Below are 23,876 nucleotides of genomic sequence, written 5' to 3'. Positions count from 1 at the left end.
GCATGTATCTAACCTAACTATTTTCACTCGTGATTGTATCCAAAGAGGCTTAATTGGCGCCATTAGACAGACTTTTTTTTTTCTCCCATAAATAAAAACCTTTCACCTTGGGGTGTTTTACATGCACAATGCCAAGAGAGGCATAGTCTATAAGTAGACCTAACAGTTGAACTTAAAATCAGTAAAATAATAATAAAAACAGTAATTTAATGGTGGTATCCAAAACATCCAATTTAATTCAAGTATTAGATACCTTTTAAACTTTAATGCACATGCATAATAAGCCAAGTATTAAGTAGATATTTGAAATACATCAATAACTGATATCATAGTGTAACACAGATAACATTGCTATCATATTGACTGTGTTAATACTGCATTCTATATTAAGCTAGTGAATTGTAAGTAAGTCAATTGTCGTAAAATCTGTTTAAGTCTTCTGGGATGACTTCCTTCAGGTCTTGGAGGTGTTTGAATTTCAGCTCTTTGATCTTCAGGTGGTCTGAATAGAGGCCGCATTAACAGTAAAAATTTTTACTGTATTTTTTTTTTTTTTTTTACTGAAATCTTCCATGGTTTTGAAATCTGTTAGTTTTAATATAATGTTAATAAAAGTTTGAAGTAATATCTTATTACTGTTAGCTCTCTGCAGAATGGACCATTTTTATGATTTTATAAACCCATGGTTTCTCATTGAAAGTTTCTACTGGGAAATTCATTAATATGGTTTGGTTTTTGAGTGCCATTTCCAGCAGAGAAAAAGATGAGCTAAAATCTACCTCTGCTTTTAATGTTTTCTGAATTGTACTGACCCAGTTAATTTATTGGGAATTACAGTTGCAAAAAAAAATCTAAACATCAGGCCACCGTGTTCATTTCGAAGAGGATTTATTTTTATCAAAGGCCTGTTTAATTATTTTGGGAAATATAACAAGCTTAACTGCCTTGGTTTGCTTTCTCTCATTTCGGTTTCTCTACATGGCTATTAGCATAAGCTCTTCCTCCCTCTGGTTAGCCAGTCTGGAAGAAGGAGACTAGAAGCTCATGAAATGAAGTCTCCCTACCTTTCATTTAGAAAGTGAGAGATTGTTAGTCTTTTTCTACCCATTTTCACCCTAGCCTTGAAGCGTCCTTCATGAAGTTATAGATGAAACTGACAGGGTCTGCTCTTTTGATATCATTAGGCACTGTGAGACTTGTATAATAGAGGGCTTGGACGGCTGCTGTGTCAGCTCGGAAGAAATGAAACTTCAAGGTGGCCCTGAGTCATGAGAGGCAAAGACTAGAGAGCCCTTGACAGTAACTCAGTCACGTCGAGACATAACTTTCAAAAGAGTACATTAAGACAATGTTTCTCATATCAGGGGCATTGGCCAATGTGTTTCACTTCTACTGCCATTTATACATTTAGATTTAGTTTTCATTTTTATTTAATAGTAAAATTTGTAATGTAAATAAAGTAAATGTTAAGTATTTAAAGTCATTTTAAATAAATACAAGATTGATTTAAATAAAATGTATTGATAATAATTATTAATAAATGTATGCATATATAAATAATTGATTTGCAAATACATAATTTTAATCCCAAGAATTCCACTTCTTATGTTTTTATGCATTTACTGTCAATTTCTATCATTATTTAATAATACAATTTAAATAAAATTTATGTATTTAAAGTAATTTTAAATAACATTACAATTCATTAAAATAAAGAATAATTATTAATAATAAATTGATAGATATATTTAAATGATTGTTTTGTATATATATATATATATTAGAGGTGGGCATAGATAAAAAAAAATTTAATCTAAATTAATCTCACTGTGATTTTGAAATTCATCTAGATTAATCTAGATTAAAATGGCTCATTCGAATTCTGACTAAGGCATTCAGAATATGTGTTACCCAAATAAAATTGACAAACAGTAAGTCTTTGAGAAGGGGTTTATCAAGCTAGGTGTTGCATTAGAAAAGGGGCTCATCTCCTGTTTCCAAAATGCATCACAAAGTGCTTGAAAAAGCTGTAAACTAATTCCACATTGTTCAAAGTGCAAACAACCTTACGCCTGTTTCACACCAATGTTTAGGTTTTTTTTTCAAGTTTGTAGGTGTCAAGGTTCAGAAACCAAATAATGAAATGTAAAATAGCACTGGATAGTCTTTAATGTAAAAATGAAATATACAATCTAACCTACATTTATTCAGACACCTTCAACATTTCTCACATTATTACAGTTTTGCTATAAAAAATTATATCTGGTGTCTGAATAATTTTTGGTTTGACTGTTAAAACTACAAAGTAAGTGTGAGTGATTTTCTTTCATTTTCTTGGATTAACATTACAGCAGCCAGTAGCTAAATTAGGCGCGGTCACTTTAAGAGACGATGAACGCATCCAATATAATACACATCCCATTTTTTCTCTCAACTGTTTACTTTCACTTAAGAGATAACTGACAGTTTTTTCGAGCATAATTTCCACCGTGGATATTTTGACATATTTTGTATGTATAAAAATAAGCAAACTCGATGTTGAAGTGTTTTGAGACACCTTTCTCTTCGCAGAAGAGAGCTCGGTTCAGTGTCGCTGTCCGTGATAGGCGGCTCTCTCTCTCTCCGCACCGAACATAGCGCGCGAGTAACCAGCTACTCCATTCAGCTTTTCCGTGTCTTGTTTTTGGATGCTTTAATGTTTAAATCGACAAGCGGTAAGGCGTAAAAATATGTGAAAAAGATAAGCTTCCGTGACGATGCACAGCAGTGGCCCGTCAACTGTCCTGAGCATATTTTTAGGCCAGTCGGTTATATAAAATATCAAGGTGAAAGTCATCATAGCTTGCTTAGTATAGACCCAGCTCCCAACCCAACTTTGAGAATAGATTAACGGCGATATTTTTTTCGCCCGATAAGAGTCTCGCGTTAACGCAGCACGTTAACGCCGATAACGGCCCACCACTAATATATATATATATATATATATATATATATATATATATATACATACAAATAGTGATTAATTATTAAATAAATTAGAATAAATGGGTAATTTAATAATTAAAATTTTAAGACTATGTAATCTGTGATATTAATATTTTGTAATGTTTGATTTTAAAAGTTCTGTATGTAAGTTTTCAACTCTACTAAAGCATAAAAATACCATAATATGTTTGCAGATATTTAAGGAACATGCTAAGTTAACATACTTATTTATTTGAAAAACAATGCAACAGTCAGTAATTCTCCTTTGAAAATGTGCATTCCGGGCCGGAATGTCTGTAGTTGTTTTGGTTTGTGAAACCCGGCCACTGCCAGTTTACCCAATTGTAATTCGGCACAGTTCATTTCATTTCATTCATTGTCGAGTGCCCTCATTCTTGTTGGTGTCGTCAATCTGGTAACCTGCTTGTGCGTTGAAAACCACTGCATTAGGGAACAGACCATTCATAGATCAGGCCATTCAAATGTATGTATTAAAACGACTTTATAAGTAACTTTAAATTTAACTTTCACCTGAGGACAGGCATACTTTTTATAATATATATTTGCATTTCACCTCTGATTTTAAAACTGTTTAATTTATAATGTGTTGAGGCATAAAATATGTGATGTTTTGGACCGCCTCTGGGTGATGACTCCTTATGTGTGCCGTCCAGGCTCTTAAATGACTTTATGAATATAAAAATGAATGACTGTCATCAGAGCTCCCCCTGGCTGACTATTTATTATTATTCACTGTAATTCGTACCTCACAGCGAGACTTAAAAGAGGCTCATCCATCATAATGCCTGGAACTCATTGAGGAACAGAAAGGGACACTAACAAATAGCTCCATCATGCAGATTCTGTGTATAAACAATAAATAGCTGAACTGACAAAATGAGTTAACTATATATATACTAAAAGTGATTGTAAAAACAAAAGGTTTATCAAGAGGATGAATATTCTGTAGACAACTACTCTTTGTGTTCTTGCCCTTTCATATCTCAGTTCTTCTCCTCAACATCCAGCCATATCTTTTAAAGTCCCAGGAAAGCAGTAGGCAAAAGTGTGTGCCTCTGGTGGTGTAATTGCTGATGTTATCATGATATGATAAGGGACTGACCATGGTGCCACCCATGTCTGAACCACTCACCCGTCAGCAGTGTACCTGTACTCTGAAGCTCTGCACTCACAATCACAGCTGTGTTTATGTGGCAGTAACGTCCCCCACTGCTGATCTCGCCCACAACAGACACACCTGCCGAGATGCCTCACGTCAAACAAATCTGAAGAGCTATTTGTGGAAAAAGCTAATGTTTGTAAAATGTGCAAGATAGACGTTTTCCTTCTTACGTCAAGGCACAGGTGGCCATTTTTCATTTTGACGTGATAGGATTCTGGAGTCAAGATGCTCTCCAGTAAACAGTCCTGCATTTCGTTTAACATTAGACATTGATTTAGTTGGATGCATGTAACTTACAACAAACAAGTCTGGATGTTCTTTGAATATGTATATTTTATATCCTAATTTATGATTAAAAACAAGTCCATTTAACATATCTGACAAGGCCAGTGTTCATGAACTGTGACGATGAATGGGGTTTGTAAGTCACAGGTTCAGCTGGATGGCAGGACTGCTGCTCTTTTTCTATGAAATATGAGCCACAGCGTCTGTGAAGAATGGCAGAGTAGGCTGACTTGGGCAACTGAAGAGGAAAAAACAGATTTTCTGTTCAGAATAAAAAATGATTATATGAATTATTTAGTTATTTAAAAATAGAAGAAAAACCAGTGCATATTTTCAAAAGTCATTATCCTTGGTACAGAAATAGAAGTACATTAAAAGAAATTGAATCATTAATTTCAGTACATGCATGGTGTTGGGCCTATATTTGTATTTGACAGCATAAACAAACTCAGGCTTTATTGTATTAATTTGTTAATTATGCAAATTTTTATGTAGCATTATGGAAATTTTAATGCAGTTAATCAAGCCTCCTGACTAGTTTGCAAATTAAATCGTGAAGAATTTCTTTTTTTTTAACCATCAACAGTTCAAACTTAAAATACCACGTAATTGCAAAATATTTCTGAGCATCATTAAATATAAATCAATAGGTTTATTATATGATATATATTATGTAATTAATTCAACTAAAATATTTAATCTCAGCCCTAACAAAGACATTTTAACTCCCACTATATATTTTTTTCTTTCTTTTTTTTTGTCTTTCAAAATGTACTTTTTTTTTTACTATATATTTACTTCTTTTTTAGTGTATATTTCATAATACTTCCATAATAAACAACACAGCCTAAATGACACCACTTCTCACCTTTGATCGACTGGACACAGAATATGTTCATGCTTATTTAAAGAATAACTGTTCTGACTGGCCTGAAAGTCATTTATAATTATGGCTATTTTTAGGGAGCAAGAGTGCAGAATTCAGCCAAGAACCTGGGAGTGAGAGACCGCACCCCATCAACAGTGCCAAGGTAACCAGAGCGGCCCACACACCACTTTCCTCCATCACTACACACACATCATTTCAGTCCCCTCACATTCACACTATGGTTTTCACTAACCTTTCATAAAATGTGCATGAAATAATTTTAGACCTAAACGCCACGGTTCAAAGATTTACACATTTTAGAAAAATGTTTAGGCCTCCAGAATTATTACAGCATTATATTGACAGGCCACAAACATTCTGATGAAGGGTTTGCTGTAAACCTCTAAGTGTTTGGAATGGTTGTGGATGAATTTGGAAAAATGCTGGAAACCAAATGGTGTTGGGTCACACTGACTTAAATAATACAGACAAAAAATATATATAAAAATATAATAAAAATACCATGGAAGTCAATAGGACGCGAAACTGATTGCTTAAAATTTTTGGGGTGGACTGTCTCTTTAAGATTAACATTTGAAAATCTCCCTGACTTCCCAGAATATTCAGCATTTAAATACAACGCTGTAATATTTGCATATGCAATTATTATTAACTTCTTTGTTGCATCTTTTTGCATTCTGAATTGTGCAGAAATGTAAAATATAAAGCTCACCTACAGCTACTGTATATCATGATTTTTTGCTGTCTTATAAGGGCTGATATTTCTCTCTGCAAATGCAAATCTAGTAAAGTAAATGTATGTCTGCTTTTTAAATATCCTTTAGTGTATTAAAAAGTGGCCCACAGTTTTACTGGAGAAAGAAACTCGGGAGCAGCTGTTCTAAGTTTATTCTTCCAAAAAAAAAAAAAAAAAAAAAAAAACCTGCAGTACAGCCGCATGAAACAAAAGATACAGCATTTTTGCAAATGTGCGCAATTATGTTGTATTCATCCATATGCAGTAAAATTGAACAGAAACCTGGGGTGTTAAATCCACAAAATATAATATTTAGCTTCAAATACATGTCATCTTGCATCACATAACTGCAGGTGTGTGTATGTCTGTGTGTGTGTTTGCATAAAAGAGAGAACATGTACGAGAGCCCGACTTTGTTTCCTGCAGGTAAACAGAATTAGACATACGTTAAAAACAGACCCACTCCTTCTCTCTCAGCAAGTACAAAACTCCAGCGTAAACTCTGATCTGTCACAGTCACTTGAGGTCTGTAAGGAGATGAACTGTAACGTGACCCTCAAGACACTGACTCATGGCTTTTCATGGCGTGTTTCTTGTGATCATTGCTGTGTGGCTTATGTTTATTTGCCATATAACAAACGCTGCCTAAATCCAAGGATTTGTGTTTAACATTTTAAAAATTCTCTGCAGCTCAGGAAAAATGTTATTAGTTTGTTTATTGCATAAATTTAAGTGTATTTGTTCAGTTTCTTACATCATGTACGTAAAAAAACACAGTGAATGTCAAATACAGAACCAGGCCACATTTTTTCAGCCATTGCAACCAGGTACAATTTGACAGTCTATCCAAATGCAACGTGACGTAATCATAACTAATTAAAACATGTGATTTTACATATACTCCATGGGCGGGGCTATTCAACAATTGCTATTAATCCACTGCAACTTAATTATTTATAGCTGTTATAAAATAATGGTTTAAACTAAATGTTTTAAAGTTTACATTTTTAACTGTTATTATTATTATTTTTTTAATGGAACTAATAGTTTTATTGAACAAGGATGCACTAAATTGTTAAAAAAATTAAATGTTTAAAAATATGTTTATTTGAAATAAATGTCTTTTTAACTTTCTTTTCATCAAAGAATCTGGAAAAATATCAACATTTACACAAAAAAATTAAGCAGCTTAACTGATTTTAAATTGTTTATTTAGCGACAAATCAGCATATTATAATGATTTCTGAAAGATCATGTGACACTGAAGACTGAATAAATCTCAAATGAAAATTCAGCTTTGCATCACAGGACTAAATAACATTTTAGAATATATTGAATTAGGAAACGGTTATTTAAATTGCACTAATATTTCATAATATTGCTGTTTTTGCAGTGTTTTTGGTTAAATAAATTCAACTTTACAAGGCATAAATGAATGAAAAAAAACTAAAAATCATTAAAAAAAATGTATTAATCATATATATATATATATATTTTACATATATGGTACTATATATATGTATTTTATTTTATTTTATTTTACAAATATGTTTATTCTGTTAACAGATTGTACAAACTGTGCCAGCCTCCACCTCCTGACGATGACCCCTGAACCCACGTCTTCAACAGATCTGGCCCATCTTTGGTCCAACTCCAGATGACACACACACACACACACACTGTCCACGTCATGAGAGCGTCTGGACGTTCACCCTCACTCCTGCTCAGAGGCAGATTTGTCACCTCCCAGCTCAAAGGATATACAGCACAGCATAATATCTATTGACTTCTTTCATAGCTTTTTAAAGGCACCATTATTTTTTTATTTCATGCTTTGCTACGGCGCATCTTATTCTAGACCTGAAGAGTAAACAAACAGGATGTCTGAAGTGATTGTCAATCACAATGTCTGTTTCAAATAACTTTATTCTTCATGTTAAAAAAATTGCACAGTGCTTAAGTCTATGTATGTTAAAGCTTACAGTATCTTTTGTTTATAGTTACTGTTTGGGCATAGCATCCAAAAGCCTCATTGCAACTGTATGTGCATTTGTATTTAATCTATTTTCATATAAATCTTTAACATATGTATAGGTTTGGCTTTCACATTATTAGGTTTCTCAACTTAGAGTTTATTAACACCATAGTGCATTAAGCTACATGTTGCAGTCTTAGTGCTGCAGTCTCAGTGAATATGGAGTAACATACAGTACTGGAACGTTCATACGACACAGTCACCAGTGTTGTAGATTTATATATTTGACATACTTACATAGGTTTATAAGTCATTTTGTCTCCACATTTAAAATGAAATCAGTACTCTGGAGTTGTTGTTATATGTTATATTAATGTTGCTTAAAATAACAAATTAATCAATCATTACTATGCATTACTGAGAAACCGCTCTAAACAGGAATTGTTTATTAACTTCACAGATACTATTTTGAGAAATGAAGATATTTTATACAATCCATCTGTCTGATTTAATATGCTGTGGATGAAAGCAGCCAAAAGGCATAAATTCATGTGAAAACATTACTGTAAAAAGTTTTCATTGAAAAAGACATATTAAAGTTAAAATAAATAAACAAATAAATACGGTTATTTACTTTGTCATAAAACTAACACATTTTGAGATTTTCCAAATACATTATATATATATATATACCTGAAAACCAGGTTGATTTTCCCATTATTACAATAATGTCATTTCAAATAAAAATGTTTAAAAGAAAACACAATCATATTCCTTATATAAAAAGCCTTCCATTTTTGATTTAGATGTATGACTAAACATATATGCAAAAGACTTTAAGAGTGATTTTGATTTAACTTTGTGCTGCAAATCTGTCTCAGATCTCTCCAGTGAATGTGAGGGCACACACACTCCCAGCTGTTTTATGGGCTATGCTGTCATCCATTCAATGTGCAGCTGGTATCAGACCAGTTAAAGTCTTCAGGAATCTCACTAATGGCCTCTGTATGTAGGCAACTGTCTTTGACAAAAATTGTTTACCTATCATAATTTCCTCGGGCTCATTGTCTCTTGCAGTTTTTGTAAATGGTGTCCAGATGTTCTGTAATAGCTTAGTGAGACCAATATACTCTATAGTAACAACAATGGTGCCTATGTTTAAATCGGAAAAAATAAAAAAGAAAGAAAAGAAAATAAAAAAAAGAAAACTATTATATTTGAAGATATAAATTATTATAATTATGAATATTATTATAAATAATATTATAGACTTTCCAGTCCCAAAATATTCTGCATGGAAAGAGCCTGTGCATAATAATATAAAAAAAGTGTTTTATCTGTATTTTTACATTATTTATACATGTGGTGAACAAACGTTTTAGCTTCACTGGAGTGCTGTATTGTAAATAAGCAAACTCCAGAACTATTTGTTTAAAAAAAAAGGGGCCATTCACATTTCACACAAAACACGCAAAACAAAACATATATATATATATATATGTGTTGTGCGGTGGTATTCTAAAATGAGGAGAATGAATGTAAATTCATGTCCCAGTCACATTTTCTTAATTAAACATTACTTACACTATCAGAAAAAGGAGAAAAAAATATATATTTTATATTTTTACATTAACAATAATGAATATTCTATGAAAGTCATGTATGAATCTCATTAATTTAGTGTTTTAGGCATTTTACATTTATTCCAAAATAATAACTCAAGGCAGTAAAAATTTAAGCAATATATTTTATTGTGAACTTATGTTCTTAACATTTAACTATGTTTTAATTTTTTGGATCACCAGTCATCAGAGCTCAGTAAATATTAGGTCATAGACAGAGAGATTTACTTCAAATTTAACCAAGCTGATTGCACACTCCCACAGATCAAGTTTTCAGCCCATTTCAGTCTTCTTTTCATGTATCAACGTGGTTATATCTAAGTATGTGAACTGTTTACTTACTTTTTAAATTAGTCTTCCACCATTCAGACTGGTTCGCGAACTTGGAACGTGCACAAACACAAGAGGTGGGATTTATCGCACAAACCAATCACAGCCAAGCATAACTAATCATATCCAATTATTGGCTTCCCTCACGTGACTTTCCATGTTGTGAAGACGCTGTTAGTTTCGTTGTGAAAGCAAAGCTACTTTGTTTGCCCTTCCAAAAGAGGACACGACTAGAAATCGGAGGTTAAGTTGTATTTACAACACTGTTCCAGAACATTTTAACCCAAATATTCAGATGTGTGCAGCGCATTTTACGGAGAACAAGGACTGTATCCTGTGAGAGTAGCTTACAATGCTGCTGGCTGTTTCTATAAAGTTGGGCAGCTCCAACTTTGCAAGGACAGTCTGATGCTTCTGACACATAGTCTGTAAGTACGATTTCATATGTAAAGGATTTGCCACTGATAAATCAAACGTGAGTTTTGAGCAGTGTAGAGTAATCATAAGAGCTTGTTGTTTCTTGTTTTTCTCTGATCACAAATGCGGACATGGTTTTATGTATATGTGGCGCGATACACAAAGCAATGCATAAAAATACTAAAATTATATTAAAAAATTATAATCTGTAATTATGTCTCCACAACAAATGCCTCATTTGTAATGGGTTTTCTCTCATTGGAGGGACACATGGCATCACAGTGTTACAGGGAGTCACACACTTGAGACATTCGGCCAATCACAACGCACTGGATAGCTGGCCAATCAGAGTACAACTGGCTTTTCAGAACCATGAGCTTTTTAAAAATCGACACATTTCAGAATGGCGGGGCATATAGAAGAGCAACAATAATGTACAGTTGAACCGTCAACCACATAAACACATTGTATTACACCAAATACACAAAATAATGTTATTTTTATATGTACATTTGTTTTTTTCATTCTACTAAAAAAGAATGGGTCAATTATTAATGGTTACATGTTTTTGTTTTTTTTTAAGTATAGACCTAATGCATGGCAGAATTACATGTTTTGCTTATGTATTTTAATGCTTTACACTTTTGAAACTGGCATAGGTAAGCATTATAAATGTGGTTTATTTACGTATATAGATTAGACTATAAAGTATAAGGAAGTCATTAGAATTCTTCATAATGTAACTTTAGTACTAAGTGCGTGAATATGAATTTTATATCGACATTTACTCTGTGTAAACAACGAGGGCGGGTCTCTCAGACCTGGACAGCCAATGAATAAACATTCATGTAAGGTGTAATGTTTTTGATTGGCTTTGAGAAGAAGCCGTCGCCAGCTACTCTGCCGAGACCGGAGGAGGGGTAGTCCCATCAGATAAGATAGTGAGCAAACCGAGGGAGGACGCAAAGCCCGTTACTTTCAGCTTGTGCTGGAGCAGCAGCCGAGCTCTCAGCGCTGGATGTCCGCTCTCTGCCCGCAAGAGATCCGTCCGCAATCCCGCACGTCTGAAGATGCTTGGCGATATTTAACGATATCCAAGCCTTTTGCTGTTTAACGCAACACATTCTCATGGCGTCTCTTCAGCAGTCAAGAATTCAGTCATACCTGGAGAAGAATAAGATCGGACCCTTGTTTGAGGTATGTTACAACTTTTCACAAAAAAATAAAAACATTTGTTCCTGGGGCACCTCGGGATTTTGCTGCACTGTAAATGAATGAGGCAGGACCCACTTGACTCTGCTCGAACGCACATTGAGATGTGACTTAGGGTTGAATTGTAATTAAATGCATGTTAAGAGCATTTTATTGATTTGGGAAGTGTATGAATGCAAGCAGGGTATTTGCGCTTATAAAGCCTCATGCATTCACTTACCTTCATACAATCAGTTAAACTGTGGAAAACTAGAGATGTTGGACTTGATTTGTTGCAGGAGCAACTAAAGCATTCAACTCTCCTAATAGCCTCGTCTATAGAAATAATCTGAGATATTTTGACGGAAGATGTTTCTGCTGACTGGACGCTTTCTCTCAGTAAACCAAATTGATGCCTTTGTGTTTGCATTCATGATTTTCCCATTAAAATATATAATATTTTTTTATTTATTTTTTTGTAGGAAGTCAGGCTCATCTGAGCTCTCTTCCTGTGTTATTTCTCTACATTTGTAATATATGGTTAGTGTTTTTTTGCCCATCTAATGAATGCTGTAGCCTACTGTAAATATGGAGACGTGGGAATGCTGTAACACGGGGTGAGTTGTAACGAGGTGTAACGATTTCAACAAATTGGAAATGAACCACAAAGGATAAGACAGTGTATATGTTTGAATTTTAAAATGTTTATAGCATAATACTAATACTAATACTAATAATAATGTTTAAACATTTACATTTGAATACTACAATAAATCAATGTTTTAGATTAACGTTACATTCTATTTGCATTTGTCATTGATTTAAAAAGTTTAGGAGTTAGTAGTAGGTTTCTAAACTGCTTAAATCAATAATAGACATATACAATATGGCAATATTAACCTATATCCAAACTTGAGGCACACAGCACAAAAATCCACCGAGTTACAGACGTTTAAATGAATGTTACACTCCCCGGTCTCCTCTACTTTTGCACTGTCAGCAGCATTGTATAACGAGAATGGTGTGATGGACCAAATAAAAACTATAATAAATGCAACAGAAAATGATATCAGGCAATGCATTATACTGTAGCCGACAAATATGTCTGAAACAACAGAAACTGGACACGCCAGTCACCTTGAGAAAAATGTATTTTCTGCTCCACACCATAATGAACTAAAATAGCATTGTCATCCACCAACGCTATTACCTCTGTGATGCATCTGTAGCAAGAAGCACAGTCCATACGAGTCAAACTGCTGATGTATCAACTGTCTTGTAGCCGGGACTGTGTGTATGCGCGGAATATTAAACAGCAATAAAGCTAAAAGCAGCGCGTGTGTGACCTAGTACCATGGACAGCGGCGCCGCGCAGTGAACGCTGTTGAGTGAGTGGCTTGGGCGAGTGTCTGTCGCATTCTTTCTCTTTGTTGGTTTGGAAGTATTTCATATAAGGTCAGGTAGTCTGACAGTTCAAATAGTATTTCTAAAGGTGGTAAAACTTTATATTATAGTGCACAAATATACAGTAACATGTAACTGTAATTGAAAGTAGATTAGAACGGGGCTAGTGTGACCCTAGATTTTCATTTGCACTGAACTGACAAATATTAACATATTAAGCAGGGACACCAGTTTTGACCATCAGGCTCTGCCTCTTTTAATTTATAATGTCACTGCAAACAGCTGATATAGAGCCTCAGTTTGTTTGCACATCATAACTATTATCAGTATCTCTTTGCAGGTGTGTTTGTCCGGTGTGTTTCCACTGTACACTGTAACTGTGCTCACATGAACACAGACATACTGTACGGAAAAAAAAAAGATAAATGACCCTCTAAAGCTTCTTTTCCAGTTCTTGAAAAAAACTAAGTCACCAAGTAAACTTAAATTGAGGTCACTGTGAATGCAATATGCATGTGACTGGGGAATAAGACGACGACTGTAGCTGCTGCATCTTTAAAGTGTCAGACCTTCCTCACTAAAGCACAGCAACACAGAACTGAAATATTTTATAGGTCAGTATTTTTTTTAAATGTGAAATACATTTCTATGCCATAGAATTTAGCCACTTATATGAATATTCATGCTATAAAACTAGTTCTCTCTTTAAACTGACTTATCACACAGACATATTCTGTGTCATCAGCAGCAAGAATAGAAGAGCAATTTGTTACTATTTTTAAGACCTTATAGCTTAACTAAAGTCCAGATTGGATGGGAATCGACATAGTTAGCTGTTGATCAGCCCTCTGGCTGCTCTGAATTAGTAAGGAAGTTCTCCTGGAGAAAAAAAAAATGGGGGAAAATTGAATACATGTAACAGAGCAGACAACACTTACTGCATTACATGCTGTCAAAGTAATATAATTAAATCTACCTGCACTAAATTAAAGGCTTTAACTATTTTAATTTTCCAGTAGAGTGACATATTGTGTGGGGGTTGGGGTTTGAGATGTAGTGTAGCTGTGTTGATTAGCTTCAACTGTTTTGCCTGAGTGCATTTTTTGCATTAATCAGTGAAGAGATATTTTAATTTACATTCTTCTTAAGACTTTCCTAGAAGATTTGCCTTCTAATGATGCCCAAGTTTTGTACTGGGAGATATCTACTTTTTTTAATCTCATTTTGTTCTATATGCTTTAGTAATAAAAATTATAAATAATGAATGTTTTCAGGTAAAAACAAACCTGAGCCTAAACGTAAGGAAGCAGAGAGAAGCGGGCAGCAGAATTCATAGCCTTGTAGGCAGTTGCAGCGATTATTTGTTCCACTCAGCTGTGACAAGAACAAGTTTGGGGCAGGAACAGGAAAACAGGCTATCAATTGCCAATCAAAGTGGCCGTCTCGCAGTGTAATGGTTGTAGGCAGAGCAATAAAGGGAGTAAAATGTTTGTAAAGCAGTAGCATAATTTATCTCTGTTGTGAGAACTGTGCATTCACAGACAAAATACACTGTAGCTTGAGCAAATGGAGGTTTGATTAGCATACTAATGCATCCAAGCAATAAAACCACAGGCACCAACACACTAGTCATTTCAGTATTCAGAACATAGGTTAATATATTTTTTTAATTGGACAGTATGTGTTTATTTGTATACTGGAATCTTATCATTATTGCTGGAGGTTTGATTTGTGGTTTTCAAAGACAGTACTTGCAGTTTACTGAGCCATATAAAAACTCTTGTAGAAATCTTGTAGTTTTAATGACCCCCGATTTCTCTCCCTCACAATTGGGGGGGAAGCAGTTTTGTTTAATGGAATAGTTCACCCAATGAAAAAAATGCTGATAATCAGGCCACCTAAAATGTAGATGAGTTCGTTTCATCATCGAAACAGATGTGGAGAAATATAGCTATACATCATTTGCTCACCAATGGGTCTTCTGCAGTGAATGGGTGCTGTCCGCTGATAAAAAAGAACGAAAATTCACATGTAATCTAGAAGACTCCAGTCCGTCAATTACCATCTTGTGAAGCAAAAACCTGCGTGTTTGTAATAAACAAATTCATTTGTAAACTGTTTCTGTGAGCTAAAATACATGTCCTCTATCTATAATATTGCTTTCTCCACTGGAAAAGTCACCTGAATCAGGAGAGAAATATGCACAGATCAGGCTCAGTTTACAAGCAAAAACAGTCCAATAGCAGTTCTAAGCAAGCATGCTGGTGGATTTCTGATTTCTGAAAAGAGGTTGGACATTTTCAATGGAGGAAGTGTTTTTATAAATTATGGACTGATATTTTGGCCAGAAGCATTACAAATATATTATGTTTATTACAAACACACGGCTTTTCACTGCACAATATTTTAATTGAGAGAGGTTTTTTACCAGCTGTTTGGAGTCTCATTCTGACGGCACCCATTCACTGCAAATAATTGGCTACATTTCTCCAAATCTGTTCCGATGAAGAAACAAACGCACATCTTGGATGTCCTTGAGGTTGAGTAAATTTTCTGATTTATTTATTTATTTTTTGGTGAACTACTCCATTAAGAGTCCTGATGTACAGTACATTGACTGAAATTATGGTATGGATGTGTATTGATAGGGTCTAGCCTAGTATGAGGGATGTAAATGCAGGATTTATGAGAAAGATTTATTTTGCCATAAGACCATCCCAATGCATTTCAGAGTCAAGGGTACACTGGCCCAGAGTGCATTGCTTTGTTCTAGAAAAGTCATTCAGTGTATAGAGCAATTTGTGCGGCTCAGCTTCTTCAGGGATCTGTGTAAGGATCACAGCCTAGACCTCTCTGAAATAGTGTCAGCCGATGTTCACTGAACTCTTGGTGTTAAGGAACTAGGGGTTGAAGGTTGTTGGGTAATTTCTGTTCTTCTAGTTTCTCCTTAGCTTGCTGTACCTGTGTCTTAAAGCTGCAGTGTGTGATTTCTGCACCCTTAACATCAGCAAACAGGATGTATAAGGAACGTAATATGTTATGTGAAGTGATTTACCCTTTTTCTTGTTCAGACTCTTTGCCTTCAGTGGTTCATTTTAAAAGGTTATGCAGTTTTACTAACGAGTATAATCTCAAATAATATTGTCAAAAGCTGCTTGCATAATAATTGTAAAAGAGATGCCAAAATTCTTCAAAATAGTTTTATATGGATTATAGCATGTCAGCTTCCTAAAGGAATTTAATGTCAGTTACCCCATCACTGATAATGGCATTTTCAGAAGTGATATTTAGTTCAACAGCACTGCATGTTGACTGTGTCTTTGCATTAGTGGCATTAGTATTTTCGATTAGGATAATTAGGTGATACTTTGCGGAGTATGTTATTGTGTTGGTACTAAGATTTAGGACTGCTGTGGATGGCTGTCTCCCAAAGCTTCTGATATTATTCATATTCTGTGCAGTGATTAATTTGCAGGTGTAACAGAAATTTACTTTTTCATTATGTATAATTTTTTTTTTAAATCTATATACTGTAAGACAATTTTTTTTACCCAAGTAAATATATGCATCATCTTTTGTGTCAAATTCTTACATTTAATTGATAAATTCATATAGTGAGAAAGGCTCTTGGCAGTCAAATTAGTTTTATTTGAAATGATTTGTAGAAAAAATATACTTTAAAAATAAACTTTAAATTGCCAAATCACTGCATGAGTGAGTCATTGAATCATTCATTCAACCAATTTGTTCAAACAGCTGATTGATTCAGTAATGAAAGACCATTGTGTGTTGCTCAGAGATGCAAACAGTTCTACTGTGGCTTGTTTGGAACTATGTTTGTTGATGACATACAGCAAAAAGAAGAATTGTTGCGTCTTAAATGTAAGTCACTCAATATTAGCTTCTTGTTTACTGAGCTGTTCATCAAATCAGTATCATATTTGCTCTGTACTGCTTAAATGACATTAACTATATCAGAGGATATAAATATACAATGCATATAAAAGTCATACTGGGGCATTTTTTACATTCTAAATGTAATTTAATACACTAAATCACACAGTGAAAGCTTGAAATCTAAATGCGCTGGTGCAGTAGTCTAACCTAGTGTCATTTCAATAATTTATTCAATGATTAGTTCAAACGTATTGATCAAACACATTGCATGCTTCCCTTCTATATACTGTGTAAAATTATGCAGGTTTGTAACTCTAACTTAAACTACTTCTTGTAAATGGCAGTGTAGCAACACAACTCCTACCGGTGTGTTAAAATTACAATTCTGGATTAAATTTAGAATTCAGACATTCACACTATAAAGAATGTAAGTTTAAACAGTTGTGAAGTTATGACTTATTAAAAATAAGTATCAAGTCAAAAGCGTATTCGATTTCGCACACAGTTTTTGTGAGTGAGTCATTAAATCATTCGCTCAACCAATTCGTTCATAAACACTGATTCATTCAAGAATGAAGCACCTTTACTGTTTTGAACTGGTTCGACTTCATTTGATACTAAAAATAGACAAATATATAAGCAACATCACACAATTGTGCTGGTGGTCTGTCAGCATTTGTATTGAGTCCAAATAAAAAATGCAAGGATATAGTGAATAACAACTCCGTTTGCATTGTGCACATGTTGACCATGGCTTTGTTTTGTATTGACTATTATGTCTGAGGTCCTCTGGCTCTAGATTTCTTGAGCTGCAACTGTCATTATGAAGCTCCTCTGTGTCCCACAAGTGACAAATTGAATGCTACATCAGCACACAGAATATCGATAAAACCAATTGGCTGGAGAATCATTGCATTTCCCTCTTGTAATTGAAAATGACACCTTCCACAGGCAATTGAAACCTGAAGAACTGTTAAGGCTGTGTTGCTATACCTCAGTGGGTAATATAGATCTATCCAGTTTCAGCAAAAATTGGGAGCCTATAACTTAATGGGATATTTTGGGGGATGTATGATAGGGAACCATTTTCTATCATTCAGTAGAGAACCTTAAATGAGACAAAACTGTGTAGGTCTTGTTGAGACTTAATTACAGCAGAGGGGATGCACACACACACACACACACACACACACAGCTCTGTATAGTACCCTGAGGAGAGACACACACTCACAGCAGGGTGGGATAATGGAGAGGATATAGAGAGTTCCCTCTCTTGCCTTTATTTATAGAGGTTTCTTGGCGGTCTGTGCACTAATTAATGTTTCAGTGACCCACAGACACCCGAGGCGTCAGCGCAGCATGAGCTCCCCTCCGCTGATCTTGAGCAAATGCCCTGCGTTCCGAGACAAGCTCACCTGACAAACAAAACAAACAAATGCATCCCATGATAAAATCATGGCCAAATTGACATGTCTGAAAATGTAGCATTTCCTTATTAAAAATTTGACACCATTCAAATGGGAAAGTCTGTGATTATCACATTTTCTTTTTCACAATGCTTCTGAAATATATTGACCTTTTTATTCAAACACTGTAATTAAAGATAAATCCCTCTTTGGGTGGCCTCATGCACGTTCAACACAGGTTTAAATTTTTTTCAGCAACTTTCTATCTTTGTGAAATAGTTGGGGTGTTAGTCAAAATACTGTACTGTAAAAAGAAAGGTAAAGCAATAAAGAAAGTCTGATCACAGACTGCTCCAAATGATGTGGTAACAATGTAACCAAGTCTTATCTTAATTGTGCACTTTATTGTTTGTTTTTTTTGTTTTTTATCAAAATGATATTTTTGTTTTTGAAATAATCTCTTATGCTCACCAAGACTGCATTTATTATTTTAACTGGTGCTCAGTCAATTCTTATTATTATCAGCGTAAAACATTTTGTCGGCTTAATATTTTTGTTAAAACAAATGACTTTAAAATCACCAGTTATTTTCATATAGAAACTATACTTTTAAATTGCAATATTATTTCACAACAAATAAATAAATACATGCCGCTGTATATATTTAGTATACTTCATATTTGATATTTTATATATAAATGAGTTGTTATGTGGTCTGTGTTGCTCTTTGCGGCTGTACCACTCCTTGCCTTTCCTCCTACTTCCTCCTCCTGTCTCAAGGGCTGGAACCCATCCAGATCTCTGTCCCAGGCTTCAGTCAGCGTCTCCCTGCTGTGACGTAAGGCATAAATGATGGAATCAGAGGAATAACGAGAGTGCAGTCTGCTTATTGTCAGCTCTGGTTAAAAAGTCACCATACAATAAGATCAAAAGAGGCAACATATTAACAACGTATTGCATCCACACTGTGTCTAGACAGTGAGTCAGGAGACTATAGTAAATAATTCACTTTAATCCCTTAACAAGGAATCGTTGCTTCATTTTCTGAATTGTTTCTGGCAGTGACTGAGACAGTCTGTGGTAAACACACAGTATCAGTTTCCTCATGACTCATGATAGCTCAACTGCAAACACTCATGAACTCTACTAAAGGAAGAGGCTTCAAGGACGCAAACAGAACAGAAGATATCAAGAGAATTTGTGTCACAAAGAGCAAGGATAATATGTTTAATGCAAACAATTTGGATGCTATTTACCAGTCAGGAAGGACTATTTGTTTACATCATCAGCATCTGAACTGTTCATCTGAATGGTAACATATTTTTATTTTATTATTATTATTATTATTATTATTATTATTATTATTATTATTATTATTATTATTATTATTATTATTATTATTATTATTATTAATAAAAAATTGAAAAAGCATAATCACATCCTGCATTAGAATTCAAGAAATGTAAAGAATGTTTTCTAGACTGTAATTACATAAAAATGATTGCTGCGATTAGTTATCAAAACTTGAAATTCAACACTAGAATAAGTAATAATGTGTTGTTTCAGATTTATAAATTAAGTGCTTCTGCTTGATATAGAATTAGAAGTTTAGTTAACTCTAATTTAGTTTGGATTTGGATATTAAGGTATCACAACAAATGCTAAGTTGCATTTTTACAGTGTACTGTTTATAAAATACAGTACATACTGTATAACATTAAATAAACACTTTAATCAGATTTATTATTAATATCTCAAACCCCTTTCAGGGCATTTCTACTTAACCTGCAGGATTATTTTAGGTGCAAAAAATTAAAATATTAATAATAATCAGATTAATTTAAGATATGCTAAAAAAAACCTCTTAATGGCATGTAAAACAAAACAACAAATTAGTTTAAAAATGGCAAATCTTTAATATATTTTTTGTAAAAAAGTCCTAACCCTTGTAAGTTTTGGAGTAAGTTAGTACTCACAACTGATATTACTTCAATTCACTCTTCAGGTTGGATAAGGAAGGTCAAAGTCAAGCAAAATGCATTGTGGGATGCAGTATTTTGTCTATGCTGTACCCCGCACATTTTGGCAGATGTATTAGATCACCTCGTGTTTTATGCATGAAAATGTGTTTACGTGCATGCTTCAGAAACTATTGCAGAAATAGTAAGAGTAGTACTACAAACTTTGTCCGACACAGAATGTCAGTGGCTGAAGGAAGTGCTTTGGAAATGTTGTCCACAACAGAGCTTGTTCTTTAAAACTGGCACTTGTCTTCCAGTCAGTTTGTCTAGAAAGGCTAAGTTTGCCTCCCCCTGCCAATTTCCTTAGTCTGTCAGCATGATCGAGAGATCCTGTGTTTCTCCATCCTGATAATGCAAGGAAATCAATCGAAAAGCTTATTTCTTTGCAGGGATTTTGACCTAAATTTCAGTATGTACATGCTCTCCATCATGCAGATTAGCATCTTAATCACTGTACGTAAGCCTTTCTCATTGGCTTCAAGTTCCAACCGTATCATCACCCTCCTGACGTCTGGATTAAAGAGGTCTATGAAGCAGGCAGGGAAAACCCCTCTCAGATAGCATCAAATGCTTGACATTCTTGAAACGAGTGTGTGCTAATCCACACCGTGCTTTCCTGTTTACCTCATGGGCAATTACTCACTGGGGAGTCTGGGGTAGTTACAGTAACACAGCCCTGCTCAGTTTACTTCCTGCTAAACCCACAAATTACAGCTCTCTTTTATGTGCCCCCTGTTGCTAGGTTAGTTTAATTACCCCACAAGGCTTATGTGTCGGAATTACTGCATCTTGTTGATTTGTGATTGTCTGGCTTGTAACACAGAACTTACGCTTTGTTTCCGGGTAGGGCCTACATTTAAAGTGGAAACTAATAAAAGTTGTTTTTACATGCTCTTGACTTATTTACAAAATGGCTAATTTAGTTTTTACAACTCAAAAAGTCATAATTGGACAAAAGTTGTTTTTCCAGAGAAGGGGGTCATTTGTTTTCGACACAATTTTAGCTAATAATGGAGCAAACTGCATCTGAGGAGGGCTTCCTCTCATAAATCAGGTTTCATCCAGAATAGATTTGTGTGTGTGTGTGTGTGTGTGATTACAGTATTAGTGGTTTCTAACATATTTAAAAATATTAAAAATTCTTAATTTGCTTTTAGAACTTCTCCTGATTACACTTTTTGTAAAATCTAAATTCTAAAACCCAATTTTCCAGCCCCTGTTTGGAAACTCTTGGTTTGGGAAACTAATCATGTCTGAATAAGGCTTAACACATTGTAAATGGAATTTTTATGATGCCTAGCAACATTTTTTTCATCATTACAAGACATTTCCAGAAATTTGATCCACTCCGAATATGATTTTTTTTTTTTTTTCTGTGATTGCAATATCTTATTAGTTTCAAACAATCTGATACAAAAACCTCTAAATATGATGCTCTTCTACAAGGTCTCTTCCAAAACTATATAAAGCATACCCATTTTTACAGAATGATAATAGTGTTAGTCATGATATTATTGACAATTTGTTGTTTTTACATTTGTTTAGTTAAAAAAAAAAAATTATTATATTATTTTAGATTCTTTTATATATAATACATTTTTATTTAATTAACTTGAAAATATTAACCTTCAACTAATTTAACATTATTTTTCTCTACTTAATATTAGGCTTTTGTTCACATTTCATACAATTAAAAAAGGGCTGTCATTAGAATAAATCAGTTGTGAGTAATGACTTAACAGAATGAATGAAACCATAATGATATTAAATTGTGTAAACATGTTAAAACTTCTATCATTATTTTAAAAATTTTTATAGGTTTTATCAGTATCGCCTTAATTTAAACACATTATCATATGAGCAAAATCGAATGTTGATTAACCTCTAATTCATATGTATTTATATATCACTACATTATACATCACAACAATAATACATATATACTGTACATAACAATGTAAAAGTTGAATGTCTTGAGTATTTTAAACTTGTAGTTACACTGTTTTGCAGTCGAATGTCTCTGTTTATATTGTTTGGTTTGTTCTGTATGGACAGTGTTCATTTGCAGACCTCCAGTTCGAAAACTCTTGGTTTAGAAAATGGATCATATCCGAATAAGGCTGAATACATTTGAAATTTAATTTTGATGATGCCTTCCAGCATTAAATCTCATTTTTATCCTTCCATTCTGCCGGTCAGCCTCCAGCAATATCCTCTTGCAATCTATAGCTCATATAATACTCAATATCAGAGTGAGATATTTCCCTCACCAATTACCTAATTAGTTTTCCTGATGGTGAAAGCTTGCCAACGCTGCTGATTCAGGTTGGCACGACATGAGTTGGCTTGACAATGTGCTTCTTTAGCACAGGTTCTCTGGCGTTTACTCGCATGCTGCATGTCTGTCCTCTAATAGCTTTTTGTTTGGCTCTGATAGGAGATGATGACCAAACTGATAACTGAGACACCAGACCATCCCATTCCTTTCCTCATTGGCCATCTGCAAACCAAGCAGGAGAGTCCCGGCAGGATTCAGAGGACCCTGTCGGGATCTGCGGCGCTATGGGCCGAGAGCTCCTCAGGTGGGTATAGTTCAGAATCCTTTGAGCTGTTTCACACATAGAGAAAATGTAGATCACTATCGCTTTCTCTCTCTCTCTGTAGAATACAAAGGCACACGACGGGATTCCAGGGGTTATGAAAAACCTTGGCAGATCCATCCCAAGAAGCCAAAGAAATCAAAGAGCGACCTGGCCGTGTCCAACATCTCCCCTCCGTCTCCTGAGTCTAAATCACGTGAGTCCCACTGCAAGAGAAAAGCTCGTGTCATTACATCAGTTTTATGTGATTCGGCTGACTGTTAATCGGAGATCAGCTGAGCATTTTCAGAGATCAGAAATAGAGGAGACCGTCTGTACATTAGTGAACAATGATGACTTCTATCTTTAGATAGTGCCATTATGGAGGCTATCAGGATGAGCTCTGGGTGATATGTATTGCTGAGGGAGTTACTCGTATCAGCGTCTTTAATAATTGAATATGATGCTCTGTTACTGACAGCGGTTCTATTTCTGACTGAGTGCAAGCTGTTGGCCAGTTTTGGGGAAATGAGAAGGGAGATTGTAAATATATCTAACCCAATTTTAAACTGTGGATGTGTGCCTGTGCCCATTTCCAGTTGACTTATTTAGATGGTTTCCACATCAGTGAGTTTTATCACACAACTCCTGTGATTATGTTTCCATATTTGTTCAAAGGATTTTCATTTTTGGATGAACTAAGTTATTATTTATCAATTTTGTGTACTGTGATATTGGAACCCCAAAAAACGCGAAAATCATTGAGTGCATTTACTTACACAGTCATATGTTGCTTAACCCTATAAAGCACACTTTATCATATTCAATATGCCATTTTTGAAGTCATCTATATTATCAACAAGATCAAAACTTTGCTGTTGTACACAATATACTTCATGCATTAATCTCTGACTAATGTTTTGTAGTTTTTAGCAAATAAAATGCCTTTTTAATAT

At 34.5% G+C, this 23,876-nt stretch overlaps 2 protein-coding genes across 4 annotated transcripts in view; both read left to right on the top strand.

The window, feature by feature from the left end:
* prex2 (phosphatidylinositol-3,4,5-trisphosphate-dependent Rac exchange factor 2) overlaps positions 1–8,169 on the top strand; it is a 128,800-nt gene extending 120,631 nt beyond the window's left edge. Inside the window, exons 39-40 of the mRNA XM_026200939.1 lie at positions 5,417–5,484; positions 7,645–8,169. Coding sequence (XP_026056724.1) covers positions 5,417–5,484; positions 7,645–7,690 — 114 coding nt within the window. The 3' untranslated portion in view covers positions 7,691–8,169. The remainder of the gene's footprint in view (positions 1–5,416; positions 5,485–7,644) is intronic.
* Positions 8,170–11,185: 3,016 nt separating this feature from the next.
* Positions 11,186–23,876, top strand: part of c24h8orf34 (chromosome 24 C8orf34 homolog) — a 75,966-nt gene continuing 63,275 nt past the window's right edge. Inside the window, exons 1-3 of one of the 3 annotated variants that reach the window (XM_026200937.1) lie at positions 11,186–11,619; positions 22,779–22,923; positions 23,006–23,137. In XM_026200937.1, the coding sequence (XP_026056722.1) occupies positions 11,551–11,619; positions 22,779–22,923; positions 23,006–23,137 (346 nt within the window). In that variant the 5' untranslated portion in view covers positions 11,186–11,550. Of the gene's footprint in view, positions 11,620–19,391; positions 19,633–22,778; positions 22,924–23,005; positions 23,138–23,876 lie in introns of those variants that run through there. The other 2 variants (XM_026200936.1, XM_026200938.1) reach the window with 2 other exon arrangements.

The sequence above is a fragment of the Carassius auratus genome, chromosome 24 (genome assembly GCF_003368295.1).
Source record: "Carassius auratus strain Wakin chromosome 24, ASM336829v1, whole genome shotgun sequence".
NCBI classification, from domain to species: Eukaryota; Metazoa; Chordata; class Actinopteri; order Cypriniformes; family Cyprinidae; genus Carassius; species Carassius auratus.
This window is presented reverse-complemented; position numbering and strand designations above follow the sequence as displayed.